The sequence below is a fragment of the Conger conger genome, chromosome 17 (genome assembly GCF_963514075.1).
Source record: "Conger conger chromosome 17, fConCon1.1, whole genome shotgun sequence".
Lineage (NCBI taxonomy): Eukaryota > Metazoa > Chordata > Actinopteri > Anguilliformes > Congridae > Conger > Conger conger.
This window is the reverse complement of record NC_083776.1, coordinates 25,580,118-25,597,073: the sequence shown is the minus strand read 5'-3', so window position 1 is coordinate 25,597,073 and position 16,956 is coordinate 25,580,118. Positions and strand designations below refer to the sequence as shown.

At 45.1% G+C, this 16,956-nt stretch overlaps 1 protein-coding gene across 4 annotated transcripts in view; it reads right to left on the bottom strand.

Moving 5' to 3' along the window:
* Positions 1-26: 26 nt before the first annotated feature.
* The window catches only part of LOC133116215 (transient receptor potential cation channel subfamily M member 2-like), a 33,151-nt gene continuing 16,221 nt past the window's right edge, over positions 27-16,956 (bottom strand). Inside the window, exons 21-33 of one of the 4 annotated variants that reach the window (XR_009705846.1) lie at positions 15,855-16,036; positions 15,613-15,745; positions 14,836-14,899; positions 14,519-14,606; positions 13,924-14,084; positions 13,695-13,756; positions 11,987-12,013; positions 11,801-11,887; positions 11,411-11,489; positions 10,784-10,894; positions 9,906-10,022; positions 5,655-5,722; positions 75-93 (exon numbers count right to left, since the gene is read on the bottom strand). Coding sequence is in view for 3 of the 4 variants with exons in the window: in XM_061225551.1 (XP_061081535.1) it covers positions 9,517-9,642; positions 9,906-10,022; positions 10,784-10,894; positions 11,411-11,489; positions 11,801-11,887; positions 11,987-12,013; positions 13,695-13,756; positions 13,924-14,084; positions 14,519-14,606; positions 14,836-14,899; positions 15,613-15,745; positions 15,855-16,036 (1,237 nt within the window). In the remaining variant the exon portion in view is untranslated. Of the gene's footprint in view, positions 94-5,654; positions 5,723-8,338; positions 9,643-9,905; positions 10,023-10,783; positions 10,895-11,410; positions 11,490-11,800; positions 11,888-11,986; positions 12,014-13,694; positions 13,757-13,923; positions 14,085-14,518; positions 14,607-14,835; positions 14,900-15,612; positions 15,746-15,854; positions 16,037-16,956 lie in introns of those variants that run through there. The other 3 variants (XM_061225553.1, XM_061225551.1, XM_061225552.1) reach the window with 3 other exon arrangements.

Below are 16,956 nucleotides of genomic sequence, written 5' to 3'. Positions count from 1 at the left end.
TCAACACTGGGAGCCAGCAGTAGGATGCTCTGCTGTAAGTTACTCCACTTTCCACTGCTGCAGTGATGCGATGAGCACAGTCTGGAAGAGCTGCTGGGAGGGAGGGGGAATGAAATATGATGGTTTCTGAAGGCATTTTGAGAGTGGGGACACAGTTTTGTCAGAGGGGGAGGACCAGTGATCGAGACAGATAATTAACAAAGCTAAAATAATGTCTGGGTCACAAAGCCAATAATGAAAACTAGTCATCCGACCTTCCCTCTCTTAAAAAAAGAAAGCACATGCACCTGCTAAAAGCTCTTGTTCCCCATTACAATAGGTTATGATCAAGTGTACATTGTTTGGGAATGTGAGGTTCCAATGACCTTCCCTGTGTAACCCACCAGAGGGAGACTTAGCCCCTTTCTCATCCTTGGGACTCTCAACACTGTAATTATTACTGTCACCTGTGTATTGTTAAACCCCACCCCCCCACTCAGTCTTGAGTTTGCTTGACTTTGTGTGTGTGTGTGTGTGTGTGTGTGTTAGTTTACTCTTGAATTTTGATAAGTACCTTTTGACTTTGTTGCCTGTTGTACTTCTGCTGATGTTTTTGAACTGACCCTGGTTACGACCTTTTGCCTGTGTGCTTCGACTATCCCTTAAGTAAAGTCCTACTTTTGCCTACATCCTTTGTTGTGTGGTTTCTGGACTTGGTTCCACTCATGTTTTCTGAGTCTCCCTGTGGCCCAAGGGGAATTACTACATACTCATCTCCTGGTCCTCCGGTACCACAGCCTCACTCAGAACCACGCCTGCCCCCACCCCTGTGCTTCAATGCTGGTCCAGTGGAGTGTTGAGGCAAGCTAGCAGTCAGAGAAGGGGTGAATGATCTAGAGACCCTCATTGCCTATCAGACTAGAAATCTCACTGTCTGATAGTATGATGGCGAGGATGAGCGGAGAGCCAGACGCGACCGTGAGAAAAAGCCCCAACAGGCGGGCGTGTACGCTATCAGATCCCGGAAGGGAAAGACACAGGGATGTACAAATATAGAGGGGAATGAACAGAAACTAACCCGAAGGCGATATTTAGAATGGAACAGAAAATAAGCCCAAAACGGCTGTAGGAAAAATAAATCAACCCTCTGAAAAACAGGGCAAAACACCAAACCCAAAATAAGTGCTTAGAGGCGAGCACTGGGACTTATAATTAGAGAAATCAGAAATAAAAATACAACCTAGCGCAAAACTGCTAGGCACAAAACAAAACCCATCAGACGCAGCTCAGGAAAAAGACACAAACAAAAATACAGTACTGGGGACAACGTCCCTCTACCACCGGCTCACACGAGCCCCAAATAAAAAGAAAGAAAAGAAAACCCTTCAGGAAGGCGTCGTTGAACAAACACCACAACCAAACGCCTTCCTTACCTATATTTCTTAAATTCTGAGAGTTCAGATAAACACACCAACACCGTACCTGACTCTACCAGCACAGAGTCTACCTGATGTATTACCGGCTTTGTGCTAGGGCGAACAGTAGACACAAAAGCACTGAAAGGTAGTCAGTCCTGGCCTTAAGTACTCTTAGAGGAAGGTAATTCCCCAGGTGCTAACGAGGAACAGGTGTAACCAATGATCCTTGGCTCTCTGGCGATCACAGCGGGAATTACCTCCCACCATGACAGATAGGCAAAAAGAGCATTGTTTGTGAACAGTCTTCCTGAGACTAGACCAGTGTCAATTCTCCTAATATTACCAGAGGGTTCCCAAGTACCTGGGAGTTCTTCCCTGGCTCCAGAGGCGACGATGCAGGACAACTAAAGCAGGCTGAGCGAGATTGCAGGATGAGAGAGAGAGATGCTGTCTCTACTGTGGAAATCCATGCTGCTAAAGCACAAACCCCTCCAGAGAAGGGAGGATTGTGATGGGGCCCACCTTCACTCCCAATGTTCCAGTCTCTGGGGTCCTGCTCCCCACAGTCATCTCTTGAGTAGGGGAACAACATGCCATGCAATTCCAGGTGGATTCTGGGACTGGATTCTGGACTTCAAGGACATCTCCCTGGCCAAGCAACTCCAGATCGCATTCACTAGCCTAGAGACTTCTGAGTCTGTAACTACCCTAGATGGTCAATCCCTGGGCGATGGTAGAATCCTTCACCTTACGAGCCCCCTGGCTGGTGCTGGGTTACACATTGGCTGGTCTTCTGAGTCTGTGATTGAGTGGGGACTTGTCATTCCTCTACTCCCTCCATCTCTCGAGTCTCCTGTTCCTTCCAACTTGTCCCGAGTTCCTCCTGAGCATTCCGTTTCTTGGGTTTGTTAAATTCTACAGGCGATTCATTCACAACTTCAGCTCCATAGCCTCACCATTATTACATTACATTAATGGCATTTGGCAGACGCTCTTATCCACAGTGATGTACAACGAAGTGGAAAGTGTATACCTATAACCAGGGATAGGTGCGCTGAAAGACCCTAGAGGGAAGTACAATTTAAACTGCTACTTGCACAACAAAGATAAGGACCAGGGCCTATTTGATCATCTGAATTTATTTTTATTTTCATTTATTTTTAAACAGATCCCCATTGCTGACAGGGAGGACAGGAGGATGAAGTGATCCACAGTGTCGAAGGCAGCAGAGATCTAGAAGAATGAGGACAGAGGAGAGGGAGGCTGCTCGTGCGGCATAGAGTGATTCACTGACGGAGAAGAGCATGGTCTCTGTCGAGTGGCCAGATCAGAAGCCAGAGTGACGGGGTTTTGGAGGTTGTTGTTAGAAAAGAAAGAAGAAAGTTGACCAGAAGCGGCTCGTTCTATGGTTTTTGACAGAAAAGGAAGAAGAGATACCGGATGGTAGTTCTGGATGATGGAGGGATCCAGAGTAGGCTTTTTTAGCAGCGGGGCCCTCTTGGAGGATGATGGAAAACAGCCAGAAGACAGGGAGGAGTTGACAAGGGAGGTGACAAATGGGAGAATGTCAGGTGTGATAGTCTGGAGGAGAGAAGACGGGATAGGGTCAAGAGCACAGGGTGTAGGGCAGTGGGAGAGCAGGAGTTGAGAAACATCAAAGTCTGTACGGGGAGAGAAAGTGGAAAAGGAAGGGATGGGCCTAGAGGGGGGGAAGGGCAGAGAGAGGGGGGCGGTGGTTGTAAAGGATCTGCGGATGTCTGTGACCTTCTCATCGAAAAAATCAGCAAAGTCATCAGCAGCGAAGGAGGACTGAGGTGGAGGAGGTGGTGTGCTGAGGAGAGAGGAGAAAATAGAGAACAGTTCCCGGGGGTTAGAAGTGAAGTGGAATACTGATAGTATTTTACCTTGGCGGCAGTGACAGCGGAGGAGAATGGTAGGTTGTGAGGTCTGAAGGGTCTCTGGATTTTCCCTACTTCCTCTCGGCTGCGCGGAGGCTGGCCCTGGAGGTACGGAGGGTGTCAGATATCCAAGGACTGGGAGGGGATGTGCGAGGTGGCTTTGAGACAAGGGGACAGAGAGAGTCAGTGGGGAGTTCGGAGAAGGATTCAAGACGGGGGGAGTGAGGTGGTGACAGTGGTGGCAAAGGAAGAGGGTGAGAGGGAGTGGAGGTTACGGCGGGCTGAGGAAGCGTGGGTGGGAGGAGGGGGAGGAGGATGGGGAGGAAGAGGGAGGGAGAATGAGATGAAGTGGTGATCAGATGTATGCAGAGGGGTGACCGTGAAATTGGAGCATGAGCAGTTCCTCACAAAGACAAGTTCTAGGACATTGCCTGCCTTGTGGGTTGGAGGAGAGTGTTGCAGGGAGAGGTCAAAGGAGTAGAGTAGTGGCAGGAAGGCAGCAGCCTGGGAGGCTTCAAGGTGGATGTTGAAGGCACCACTCATGACCCTGACTAAGGGGACCCCTTCACACTTCTCCTGGACCCATGAGGGAGAAGAGGCATTCATAAAGCTCAAGAGACATTTCATGGCAGCACTGTGCTGTCCTCTCCCAAAGGACTGCTGATAACAAGTTACATCCCTGTGCCTTCCTTTCCCACTGTCTCCCCACCACAGAGAGGAACTATGAGATGAGGGATAGAGAATTGAGAGGAGTGAAAACATTGCCTGGAGGGAGCTCAACATCAATTCATTGTCTGGACTGACTACAAAAATCTTGAGTACATCCAGCAGGCCAAATGCCTTAACCCTCGTCAAGCTCGATAGTCTGTTCTTTAACAGCTTCAACTTTGTGCTCTCTTAGGATCCAGGTTCCAAGAATCAGAAGCCCAACGCCCTTTTCAGAGTGCTTCAGTTCCTTAACCAGGAGAGTTCCCCACAGCCCATCCTCCCAAAGTCAAGAATTGTGGCTCCAGTTTTTTGGGGAATCAAGACCGTTGTCAGATAGGTACAGCAGAGGGAATCTGATCCAGATTTGTCCCAGCGGTAGTTAGAGCTAAGGTCCTACAATGGGGGCATTACACCCGACTAACTGGTCATCCAGGAACATCTAGGATTTCCTCAAGTGACAGTTTCGGTGGCCCAAGATGGAGGACATCCATTCCTTTGTGGCAGCTTGTCCAACCTGCGTCCAGAACAAGAGCCTGTGGTTGCGCCTTCAAGGTCTCCTTCATCCCCTACCCATTCCCAAGTCAAGTAACCTTGGAATTCATCACCGGCCTCTCACCGTCATTCTGGTGATTGTCGACCAATTCTCCAAGGTTTACCATTTTGTTACCCCTGTCCAAACTTCCCACTGCCTGTGAAACTGCAGAACTCATATGCCACTATGTCTTCCAATAGATGTGGTGTCAGACCGTCGACCCCAGTTCACTACCAAGTTTTGAAAGGCCTTTTGCACACAGTCAGCTTTGAAATGTCTATTGCACACAGCTTAAGTCAGACAGAGACAACCCTGCAGTGCCCCTTCCAATCCTTCTGCCTGGAACAATCACATCCTGTGGGCAAAATATGCTCATAACACCCTATGCTGCTCGTCCACAGTTGTGTCCCCCCTTCAATGCCTATTCGGTTACCAGACTCCATTGTTCAAAGACCAGGACTCCATGGTTAGGATATCATCTGCACAGAGGTTTGTCCAATGATGCCAGCAGACCTGGAGGAGCATCTGTAGTGGGCCAGTCACCAACATCAGCACCAGGCCAACCAACAACGCAGGCCAGCACCTTCCCTTTTGCCTGAGGCAGAGGGTCTGGCTGTCCATTCGGAACCTCACCTCACAAGCGCAGTCCACAGTTTGTGGATCCCTTCAAGATCTCTATGGCCTGAGGGCATTACCTACTCAGTACCACTACAACCTGGGTTTGAATCCCAGCCATTCCTAACAGGGAAAGCCCCTGAAACAAACAATTTTCCATACGCTGGGCTGCGACTTACACCACAGACCTGATCTGAGCAGCACAGTGCAGGCACAAATCGCAGATTATGCTGATGCAAAAAACTGCAGTGCGCTGCTTGATCTTCACTGATACACCCACAACCACGCCTCTCCCCACTTCAATGCACGGTGAGTAGCCAAATTATCAAACGGGCTGAGGCAAGTCTGAATCCATGACAAAAATGCCTGCTTGCAGATGCCAACGGCGTGCACATACCAGCCCAAAAATAGAGCCCCTAATGCCCTCTCTATAACCTAAAACACAGTGGCATACAAGCAGACATAGCACACCTACAATTTAATAGTATGGGAGTGAACAGGTACCTTTTCCGAACTATTTGAATGCTGTCATGCTACTATCCAGACTGAGAGAGATTATATTTGGAGGTCTACTGTTGAAAGGAAAAAAGCTGAATCACTTACTGGCACAAAAATGGATGCCACACCCCAAACAAGTCTGTACATTACTGATATACAGTATATTACTGATAGTGTGCACGCACTACATAGCTACATGTTATTCTTTCTAACATGCTTTGCAACTTCAGTATTGGTATGTACACAGACAAATTATACTATGAATTATACTTAGGCCTATACACAGAACCCTACATGCACAGGCAGATTGCAGACACATTCACCGAGCGCTTTAATACACCTACTTATTCGTCAGCCAATTGTGTGGCAGCAGTGCAATGTAGATCACGTAGATACAGGTCAGGAGCTTCAGTTAATGTTCAACTATTAGAATGGAGAAAAATGTGATCCAAGTGACTTTGACCGTGGAATGATTGTTGGTGGCAGACAGGGTGGTTTCAGTATCTTTGAGTATTGAGAATGGTGCAAAAAACTGAAAGAAATCCAGTGAGCAACAGTTCTGCAGACTTGTTAATGAGACATCAGAGAAGAATGTCCAGACCGATGATCAAAGCTGACAGGAAGGTGACAGTAAAGCAAATAACCACACATGACAACAGTGGAATGCAGAAGAGCACAGATCACATCACATCACATAAATCTGAGTGGATAGGCGACCGAGGTAGAAGTCTACAAAATAAGTCTAATAAATACCGAATAAAGTGCTCACTGAGTGTACAGTTGAAAGTGTAGAAAGGGAAGGTCAAACAGCCAGACAGCGAGACAGGTGTTCAACTAGACACAGAACCAGTAACACTGAGGGATGGACAGACAGACTCAGAGCTCTCGAGGTGGATATAGAGATAAATAAGAGATTAGTAAAGTGTCTCTCACCTGTTCCTGAGCAGCAAACTGACACTCAGCAAGCATGATCAGTGAATGGAATACAGGGGAACCAGCACTTCCTCCCCACCCTGTGAAACAGACTCAGCACACCTGCCCAGGCATGCAGCAGTGTGAACATAATAGCTGGGGGCCTGGAGCTGCACTTGAACTTCAATTCAACGAACAGCAAGGAAAAAGGTGAGACTTCAATTCCATCGAGTCCCATGGATTTCTATGGGAGCTGCTCAATGGCGCGAGAAGCCAATTCATGGAGGCGACCATAATGGACTATGGGGCTTTTGGTACCTAAACATGCAGGATCACGGTATACATGTCATTGCTCTGCCACAGGGATGCGCAGTGAGAATTGAGAAGGTGGAAGCTGTCTGACAAACTGTTGTACATGGAGGGTAGTGACAGGATTTTATGCAAGAAAACAAGCAATTAGCTGTGACAAGGACATTTTTGACTGTTACGTTAGCTACATTAATATAGCCTACTTACGGAAAAGCTTATGTTTGTGTAGGAGGGCAGTGAATATAGCTTTACTTGTATCAGGTCAAAATTAATGTTGCGAATTAGATTCCCAATATGCATTGTGCTGTATTAGCATTAATAAACTTTGGGTGCAAAACTCTGTTGTCCTTCATATAACAATGAATGTAACTGTCCATACATAAACCAGTTTCTGTGTTCAGGGGTGTAGTTTGAGTGCCCGTTACCTTCTGGGAAACATCACTGGATGTATTTATTTAGAGAAGTTTTGCCCCATATTTAGGAAATAGCTACACTGACAGTGATTTTAAAAATGCCTACACACATAATTTAAGTTTTTAATCCAAATAAGATCAACTGAAAAAAGCATGAGAGTACACCTTTAATGTTCACATCAACCATCAGAATGGGGAAACATTTTTATCTCAGTGACTTTGACTGTGGAATGATTCTTGGTGGCAGACAGGGTGGTTTGAGTATCTCAGAAACTGCAAATCTCCTGGGATTTGCACGTACACTAGTCTCTAGAGTTTGCAAAGAATGGTGAAAAAAATCCAGTGAGCAGCAGTTCTGCAGACAGAAACACCTTGTTAATGAGAGATGTCAGAGGAGATTGGCCAGACTGGTCAAAGCTGACAGGAAGGTGACAGTAACGCAAATAACCACACATTGCAATAGTGGTATGTAGAAGAGCATCTCTGAACACACAACACATCATAACTCTAAGTGGATAGGCTACAGCAGTAGAATAAAGTGCTCGGTGAGTGTATATACTATCTACTATATACTATACTGTTTGGCCGTTGGTCACGTTGTATTACAAATCAAACTATCATTAAGCAATTTACAAGAAATAGAATTCACTATTAAGTACTTTAATATCAGTACTTCATTGTGAGGGTGAAACATGATTGTACATGTTTCCCTTAGTCAGTTGAATTAGTACTAATTCATTACACATACCTATTTGTTTGGTAAGGCTACATTTTAACCCTGTCTCACTCCCACAACTTGGTCATGATCCGATAATCCCATGTATGGATCAATATTATTGCAATACGTTACATGGGAAAATGCATACCTGAACATATAAACCCCTGCCCCTTCCCACCCATCACACACACTCCCCTTTTAACAAAACATACACAATCTACACACTTATTTAGCAATTATTTACAGCTGACTGGCCACAAGAGGGTATCATTACAGGTATTGATGGTGGTCTATGTTCATACTGCACAAAATGCACATAATCAACAATTCACAAACAGTCTTGTTTCCTTTATTAAATAAAGGATTTTTAATATTGTGTTTATTATGTATTGGTTAATTATATAGTATTTCATGGTTATGCAGTATGCGCATACATTGTGATCTAAAGCATTAGAAAATTACTAATGATGATTGGACAAGTCAACAGAAATTTGTAAAAACATATTAAAAAAAAAAAAAATCACAGATGTAAAAACAAATAAGTATTTTGATTCCACAAACTCGTAAAATGTCAAATAGGGCATTCACATCCTTTGGTGTGATTAAGATGATTATGTAGTATATGCACAGCTTTCTCTTTAAAAGTTACTTAAGCTGTGCATTTTTTTCAAGGAAAACACCAACATTTTGTCGATTCCATTTAAGTTTTTGTGCACTGACTGGCTCAATTTCTCCCAAGCTGTCTTATTTACACAAGGTATCGAGTGTATTTGAAATACACGTGCAGGAATGAAAAAAACCCTGAAAGTTCTACCTCTTAAAATTACCTTCAGAAGGTATGCGGATCACTGTGCTCAAACAGCGGAAGATGGAAGCGGATCCATGTGTGTTCAGCAGATATAGTAAATGGTAAATGGTTGGCATTTATATAACGCCTTTATCCAAAGCGGTATATAATTCCAACCGTCTAACTTCTCCAAAAACAACGTCTCTCGTTGTCATTTTCTTCCCGCACGTGTATTTCAAATGTAAATAAGACCACTTTGGAGTTTCTGTAAGGTGTATTTCTTCATTATGACGGAGGTAGGCTACTGACTCCTAACAGGCTGTGTTAGCATGGAAATTGAGCCAGTGAATGCGCAAAAATTCAAATTAAATCGAACATCTCGTCTAAGCCTGGCCAAGTCAGGTATATTACCCAAAACGTTGGTGTTACAAAGTTAGGAATGTTTTAATGCAGGCATAAAAAAATGGCACCACACACATTACAAATGGCTTTTTGAAACAGCGTTAAGCATTCATTGACTGACATGAGTCATAGGAAATGATTTGTTCCCATTTATTTTCACAGGGAGTCTATATGAATCACTTTTGAATATGCAGCCAAGCTATGGTGATTCACTCAGAGGCGAATATTTATCTTAATGCCTAACATATATAACATAAACATGAAGTGCTCTGGGGATTGTAAACAGCCTGTACAGTCTCTGTGTTGTGCAATGGCACCAGGAAGGTATCAGAAGCACCTGCAGTGCAGATCAGCAACCTTGCGAAGGAGCTCTCTCTGGTATGCACATGCCAACGTCCTGCTGCTGACTTCCTGCCACTTTACCAGCTCTTCCGAGACCTGGCTGCTCTCAGCCTGAGAGACACAACAGGCCGGGAGATAATGGTCCTCAGTCACAGACACTTGCACTATAACTCAGCAAGGTGAACGGGGTGAGAGGTGTAAAGGGGGAAAAGGGTGGGTGGATATAAGGGGGGAAAGTGATAATGTATACTCTGAACCTTTATGATTGAAACTTTGAATCTTTTTATTTTGACACCTGTCAATTTCAATGCATTTGTGTGTGTGAGAAAGAAATAGAGAGAGAGCGAGAAAGTGAGAGAGAGAGAAAGACATACCATGTTATTAAGGTCAGCCATCAACAAATCCCTCCTGTCAAGGTGTATGTTGAAAGCAGTTGTCTCCAACCAGGCATTATCTGTGTTCCTTTGGTCATCCACATAACCATTATACATCTGCAACAACCAAGTATAATTATATTTTCTTGGACATCCATTTGCTCCTTGATAATTGTGTGTGAAACTGGCTGTAGTCTGGCTCATGCTCTTGTGTTAAAACCTCAGTTTTAGGGGACAGCACCCTTATGCATTTCAGGGTGGTTCATTCTTGTTTCATAATGGATGATATTTCTCGAACAAAAGTCTTGATAAAAATGTTGTTTCTATTCCCAACACACTTACTAAAATGCAATTCAAGTTACCATAAAATTTTCAGGTAATTGCAAAATTTCTTTCTACAAACAGTACATTTATGCAACTGGATATTTACTCAAACAATTCAGCTTAAGTTCCCTTCAAGGCCCACCCAGTAATTACCACCCTTTCAGTTGTGAACAAAAATAGATGGCAACTAAGTACCTCAGTGGATCATGGCACTCATGTTTTTTATAGTTTTCATGGTTGTAATCCATTAGCATTGAACCAGCAACACAAATTGTTGAGTAGGCCTTTAATTAACAGTGCTGCACCTGGGAAACAAACCTACAAGCCTTGGATTAGAGCCTTAAACTTGTAGTTTCCCTACCCGGGCTAAAAATGTATATCACAGTCTCTGAAATAGCTGAAACCTGCATGAACAAATGGAGAATGGAGATGGCTTGTGTGTGTGTGGGTGTGCATGCATGCATGTGTGTGTGTGGATGCATGTGAGGGTGTGTGTGTGTGTTCACGCGGGTTTACGTGTCTGTGTGTGCATGTTTATGTGCATGTGTGTTTACCTCGTTTACCTCAGCTTTGCTGGCCAGTTTGTCTTTGATCTGCTCATTTAGCTTCTCGCCCAGTATGCTGGTCAGCCTCTGTGGGAGAATCTCACCAGAGAGCACGCGCCCCTGGGGGAACAATCACCCAGCAGGCAGTGTAACTGCTCTTACTGCCTACCCGAAGGTAGGCTATTGTGCTACCGCAAGTCTTAAACAATTTGGAAATACAGGATCGTAACATGCTGATAATGTAGCTTTCGTGCCAGTCATTATCATATCAGACAACCTGCATACCAGATTCTATCCTCCAAGGCATTCTGGACTGAACTCTAAACCCTGGTAAATGACTACAACGACCCAAACATATCTGGGAGGATATATTTAAAGTTACAGGAGCTGGGTATTAGGAAACCAGAAACAAATGGTATTTATGGTTGGCCTATTGGAAAGAAACACCAGAGAAAGGGTGCAGTTGGACAAACCAAGAAAACACTCCTTAGAATGATTGGACCTAAACATCTGTACTCATGGAACCATGCAGATGCTAAGACTTTTCCTTTGCTCTACTGAAATAACACTGTGTAAAGAGGTGTAAAGAGGAGGCTAATACCCAAACTCAAAGTTTGGCAGGAGCATTAGGCTCACCCCAGGTATTGTCCAGATCCCCTCCTTCTTATCCCACACAGCCAGGAACTCTAGAGCAGATTTCTGATCATCTCTCCAACTGGAAAAGCACAGCCAATGATCATTAAAACCTCAAAATCCTGAAGTTACATCACAGTCTTTCCATTAAAAACTAGCCAAAGCCAAACCTTAAAGTCTCATCTCATGTGACACTTTCACCATGTAGGACATTTAGTGGCATTTTAAAACATAAAAGAATGGACAATGAGCAGCGTGCATAGTCTTATTTACTGTAGAAATTTGCACGGAAGGCATATTTTGTTTGAAAAAGGCATTATGGAAAAACGGAGTTGATAAAATGTATTTTTAAAAAGGTCCTCTTCCATTGTTTTTTGAACTGGGGTCCATTACCGTGTGAGGACCAGATCCAGAACCTGGTTTGGTCCCAGGTGATCCAGTGCCCCTTTCCCCTTCATCCCTGTCCTTCCCTCTGGGTTTCTGAAAACAGTGATTTATAAAAATGTATTACATGAATTTAGGTGAGAAAATATATAAGCTTCCCAATGTTTAAGTTTCATGTTGAATTTAATGCCTTGCCTGTATTTGTCCAAAGCGGTGTCAGAGCTATGGAGAAAAAAAAAAAAAGGATACAATTGTAAGACGGAAATTATGAATAATAAAAAAATAATATCTGGCATTATCACTCAGGGCTGGTCAGCTTTCTGGCTTCCTCTGGTATTGTGGCAAAATGTGGCTGTAAAGTAATTTAACCCAGGATCATGCACCATTAACCCCCACTATCTCCGCACCCATACGGGCAGGAGCCTGTGGGGGAAGACTCAGGCCTCCAGCCGTAAAACTCGTTACGACGGGGCAACATCCTTTACAGCACGGGAAGGTTTCAGAGGGCACGGCCTGTTAGGCCCTGACCTTCTCCTGAACCCCCCTTTATTGCTCTCTCCCTCTTTACTCAGTCACTAAATGATGTGTACAGCACTGGATGTTTCATGACAAAGTCAGTTTAGATAATATTCATGTTTGGTATTATTCTGATTGTTTCAGTGCGACTGGTGCAATGGTTTTATTTCTGCAACAGCAAACCCTGGACATCATAACCAACCAGGAACCAGAGGAAAAACTGTGTGGAGCTCTGCCCCAGTGAAAGCCATGTGCCTCAACCCCCCTGTGCTTCCTGGGGAGGCGTGACCCATTTTTAGGGTTAACATCAAAGGCCAGGTTTGGATTTAAGGACAGCAAACTAAGCAATCTGGGAGAATGCAATCAGCCTCCCGTGCACACAGTGCACGTAATTTCTACGTACAGGGTGTCTGTAGCCAGACTCCCGTATGTAGCTTTTATTACCAGGTATGACTTTTGAGACTCCGTAATTTGGTTTCCGTTGTAATGTTTTTTGATTTGGAACTAGTGTGCAATTACGTGTATGTAACCTGCCTGGTAAAATAAATTGTTAAAACTTGATCTGTGTGGTTTCGCTTACTGACACTCAAAGTTATACAGGGAATGCTTGGTTTACCCCCACGAACTGGTCTAGGGAGGATGAATATTCACGCTTAATGTATCACGGCGTATAGCACCCGTAGACCCATGATGGTAAATTCCTCGCCTCCGCGTGGTAGTTCATTCATGTTGAGCACAGCCGTAGTTAGGTTGGTCTGCTTGGGTCCCTAGGCTGTAAACAGATATACCCAAGAGTAGCTATTCCTGCGACCTCTGTGATGACTACAGATAGCTAGTCAGTTCGTGAGACGTGCACATAACGCGCAATGTGACATGCGGCGGTACCAGCAGAGGACTGTTCGGAGAGTAAATCTCAGTACAGGATTCCAATAGCGATCAAGTCAAAATTATCAATAAGAAATCTACCTAATGTGGATAACTAATCTAAATTATTATTCTAAAATGGAGTCAGATAAACGAAGGTGAATATATTGGCCCTATTGTGGAGATTCTTGGTCAACCCGGACCAGTAAAGAGCGGAAGGCAGAGTGGTACTCCTGTCTTTGTATCATGGTTTATTTATTGGCTGATCTAGACTCTCCGCATAGGGGCCACTAAATTTTAACCCTATCAGTATTCTTTCAGCAACACCAGAAGGACGAGCACGCTGATACCTTCAGCCCTCGCTAAATTCCGTCTTTGGGTTAGCGTGGGGTTTTACACAATAATTTTTTTTTTATCACAAACACAAGAGGAAAAGATTTATTATCACAGTATATAATAAGCTGACAGCACACAGTGACATAGAGAGCCTCTTTTGGAGAACCACCCTAAGAACAGAACTCACCTGCTGGGCTGCTCGGACTCATCAGCGTTATATATGGTGGGCTCGTAATCGTCAAACTCTACCTGCAAAACAACACAGGTCAGCTCTCTGCCTTTCAACATCAGAAACACATCGGACAGGGCTGGTGTTAGATCAAGGACAAATGTGCCTTGTAATTAAAAAAGTCAATCCGGTCATTAATTCATTATTGCCGTACAATTAGACCGCTAAAGTAACTGAAATCAGGCACCTCCCAAGGCACCATCTCCTCTGGTACAGGGAACCGGTCCACAGTGCTGTTAGGGTACCGGTCACAACGGGCGTTGACGTGGTATTCTCCAAAAGTCTTCTCTGTCCATTTCTCTCTCATGGATACAGCTAGGTCAGGCTCTGTGATTGTTCTTCGCAGTGCTAGACCAGAGAACGGGTCCAGTGAATGGTAAATGGTTGGCATTTATATAGCGCCTTTATCCAAAGCGCTGTACAATTGGTGATTCTCATTCACCCATTCATACACACACTCACACACCGACGGCAATTGGCTGCCATGCAAGGCGCCGACCAGCTTGGGGGTTAGGTGTCTTGCTCAGGGACACTTCGACACAGCCCGGGTGGGGGATCGAACCGGCAACCGTCCGACTGCCAGACAACTGCTCTTACTGCCTGAGCCATGTCGCCCAGTGAGTTATCAACATAATGACAACTGATCTTATCTGAACGATAACTGCTGATGGCAGAGGCGAAAACTCGCTGGTAACGTTTGGCTGAGGAGGCACACTGGATCCCTCCAAGGAAGACGCATTAAATGCAGCATTACCCACCAGACAGATAACAATCCAACTCACACAACACAGGGGCTTCTTCCTTCGTCACGTAACCATGGGATTTGAGGGCGTCCATTATCCACTGTAAGGCTTTAGTGGACTGGGAGACCTGCCAAATAAAAACGGTCAGAAACTATAGAGGGCAAATGAGAGAGTAAAAGGGTTGAAATTATTCAACAAGGGTTCCTCTAACCCTAAACAAACAAATCCAAAGAACCCTTTTATTCTGAGAGGTTACATGGAGACACCAGGCACAGGAGTTGGGAAATGGGTACAGGTAGACTGCCTTTCAGTATTTGAGGAAAAGTGCACAACAGATTTATCAAAAGCATATCAACCTGCTGCTCCAGGTGGACCAGCCTTTTCACCATGGCAACAGAATCCTCCACCATGACTCCCACCCTGGAGAAGATAAGCAAACACATTCATCCATCCATTATCTTAACCCGCTTATCCTGATCAGGGTCGCAGGGGGGCTGGAGCCTATCCCAGCATACATTGGGCGAAAGGCAGGAATACACCCTGGACAGGTCACCAGTCCATCGCAAGGCACACACACCATTCACTCACACACTCATACCTATAGGCAATTTAGACTCTCCAATCAGCCTAACCTGCATGTTTTTGGACTGTGGGAGGAAACCGGAGTACCCGGCGGAAACCCACGCGAACACGGGGAGAACATGCAAACTCCACACAGAGAGGCCCCGGCCCACGGGGATATGAACCCAGGACCTCCATGCTGTGAGGCGGCAGTGCTACCCACTGCACCATCTGTGCCGCCTAAGCAAACACAGTGCAAATTCAAACAAATTTTTTTTTTAAATGACACGCAAACCTCCAAAGCAGTTCCAAGAGAGTCCTATGAGACCATTGGTTAGGAAACTGGTATTATTACTCAGTTTTTATTACACTTCTATTCAGTCAACAAGGAACCGTTATTAGGAATGAGGTAAATATATTGTGAATTGACAAGTGTCATCAAGTGTGAAATCCCCTTATAGTTCAAATGTCAGTCAGTTCCCGTGCAATCAGTGTTCTTTCAGGCAGTAATTTGATCATACATTAAGTCAATAAGGGCCCAAAGCCCCCCCCCCCGTGCTGTGAGCCCATACTTGTCAGAAGTGTCCTGAATGTGACGCTCCATGCTCCGGCTCAGGTCCCTCCGGTTCTTGGCCAAATGATTCTCCTTCATGAAGGCTTCCCATGAGAGCATGTCCTCTTCCTCCGACTGTGACAGCTGTTCCTCTGAGCGAGGAAGAAGAGGAAGAGGTCATGGCAGCAGGTTAACAGCGCTGACACAGCTGTTGCTAAAAGACGGCGGAGGTTGATGTTGTGGGGTGTGTACTGTACTCACTGAACCGCTTGAATTTTTGGGGGTCCTTGCAGAGCACGACCCTCTTGAAGAGGATGTACACATGGCTGAGGAAGATGAAGGGTGGGGGTGGGGTGGGGCGGCTGTGGTATTCTTTGATCATTCCGTAGCGCTGAAACTTCCAGATCCTGTCAGTATTGTCCTGCACTTCCTGGAATGTGTAGCTGCAGAGAAGAAGGGACGGAAAAAGGGATAGGGGCAAAGGGATAAATACTGAAAGAGCAAAGGAGTATGTTAAGAGTGGAATGATTGTGGTCTGGGTTCCACCTCAGGTGGGAAGGAGAGATGATTCATAGTAGGACAGGGTTAAGAGATCGCTCAGGATGTAGGGGAGGAAACGTGAGGCTTTTGAATCACATAATGGATGGAGGCACCTTATGATTCATATGACCCAATCAAAATGATTGCTTCAAACCAGGGAGTGATTGATTGCTCTGCCAAGATTACTATATGGAGTTATCACTGTCTTGTAAATCATTCTATTGAGCACGGCCCTTAACCCTGCATTAGTCCAGGGGAGGATTCTCTCCTGCTTAGTCTAATCAAATGTATGTCACTCTGCCAAATGCCATTAATGTAATGTTATAAACTAAGTAACGTGTAGTGTCCCGAGTTGATTACTTTAATGTTCCGCTCAGCATTTTCCACTGTCTGTCTATCTACGGGTGTCCATCGAGGCTGTCTGAGAGCCTGATGAGTGTTTTTGTTTTCGCTGCCTGCCCTCATTTGACGATGTAGTATTCCTCTTGTCTTCCCTAGTTCCCTCCTTGTATTTCCTTCCCATCCCTGTCCTCTCTCCTCTGCCCAGGTCCCAGTCAGGTAGAAGGTTCGCTTCCTGCCAACAGAATATCTCAAACCTCATTTTCCCTCCCAGATCCCCTGGTATTGATCTCTGTGTGGCTGGTAGCCTCTGGAACTGCCAGTCCGCCGTCTAGAAAGCAGACTTCATATCTGCCTATGCCTCCCACCTCAACCTTGACTTTCTTGCTGAAAAGTGGCTCTCACCAGAGAACACAGCCACCCCGGCTGCCCTTTCCACTGCCTTCTCTTTTTCCCACACACCCAGAACCTCTGGCAGAGGAGG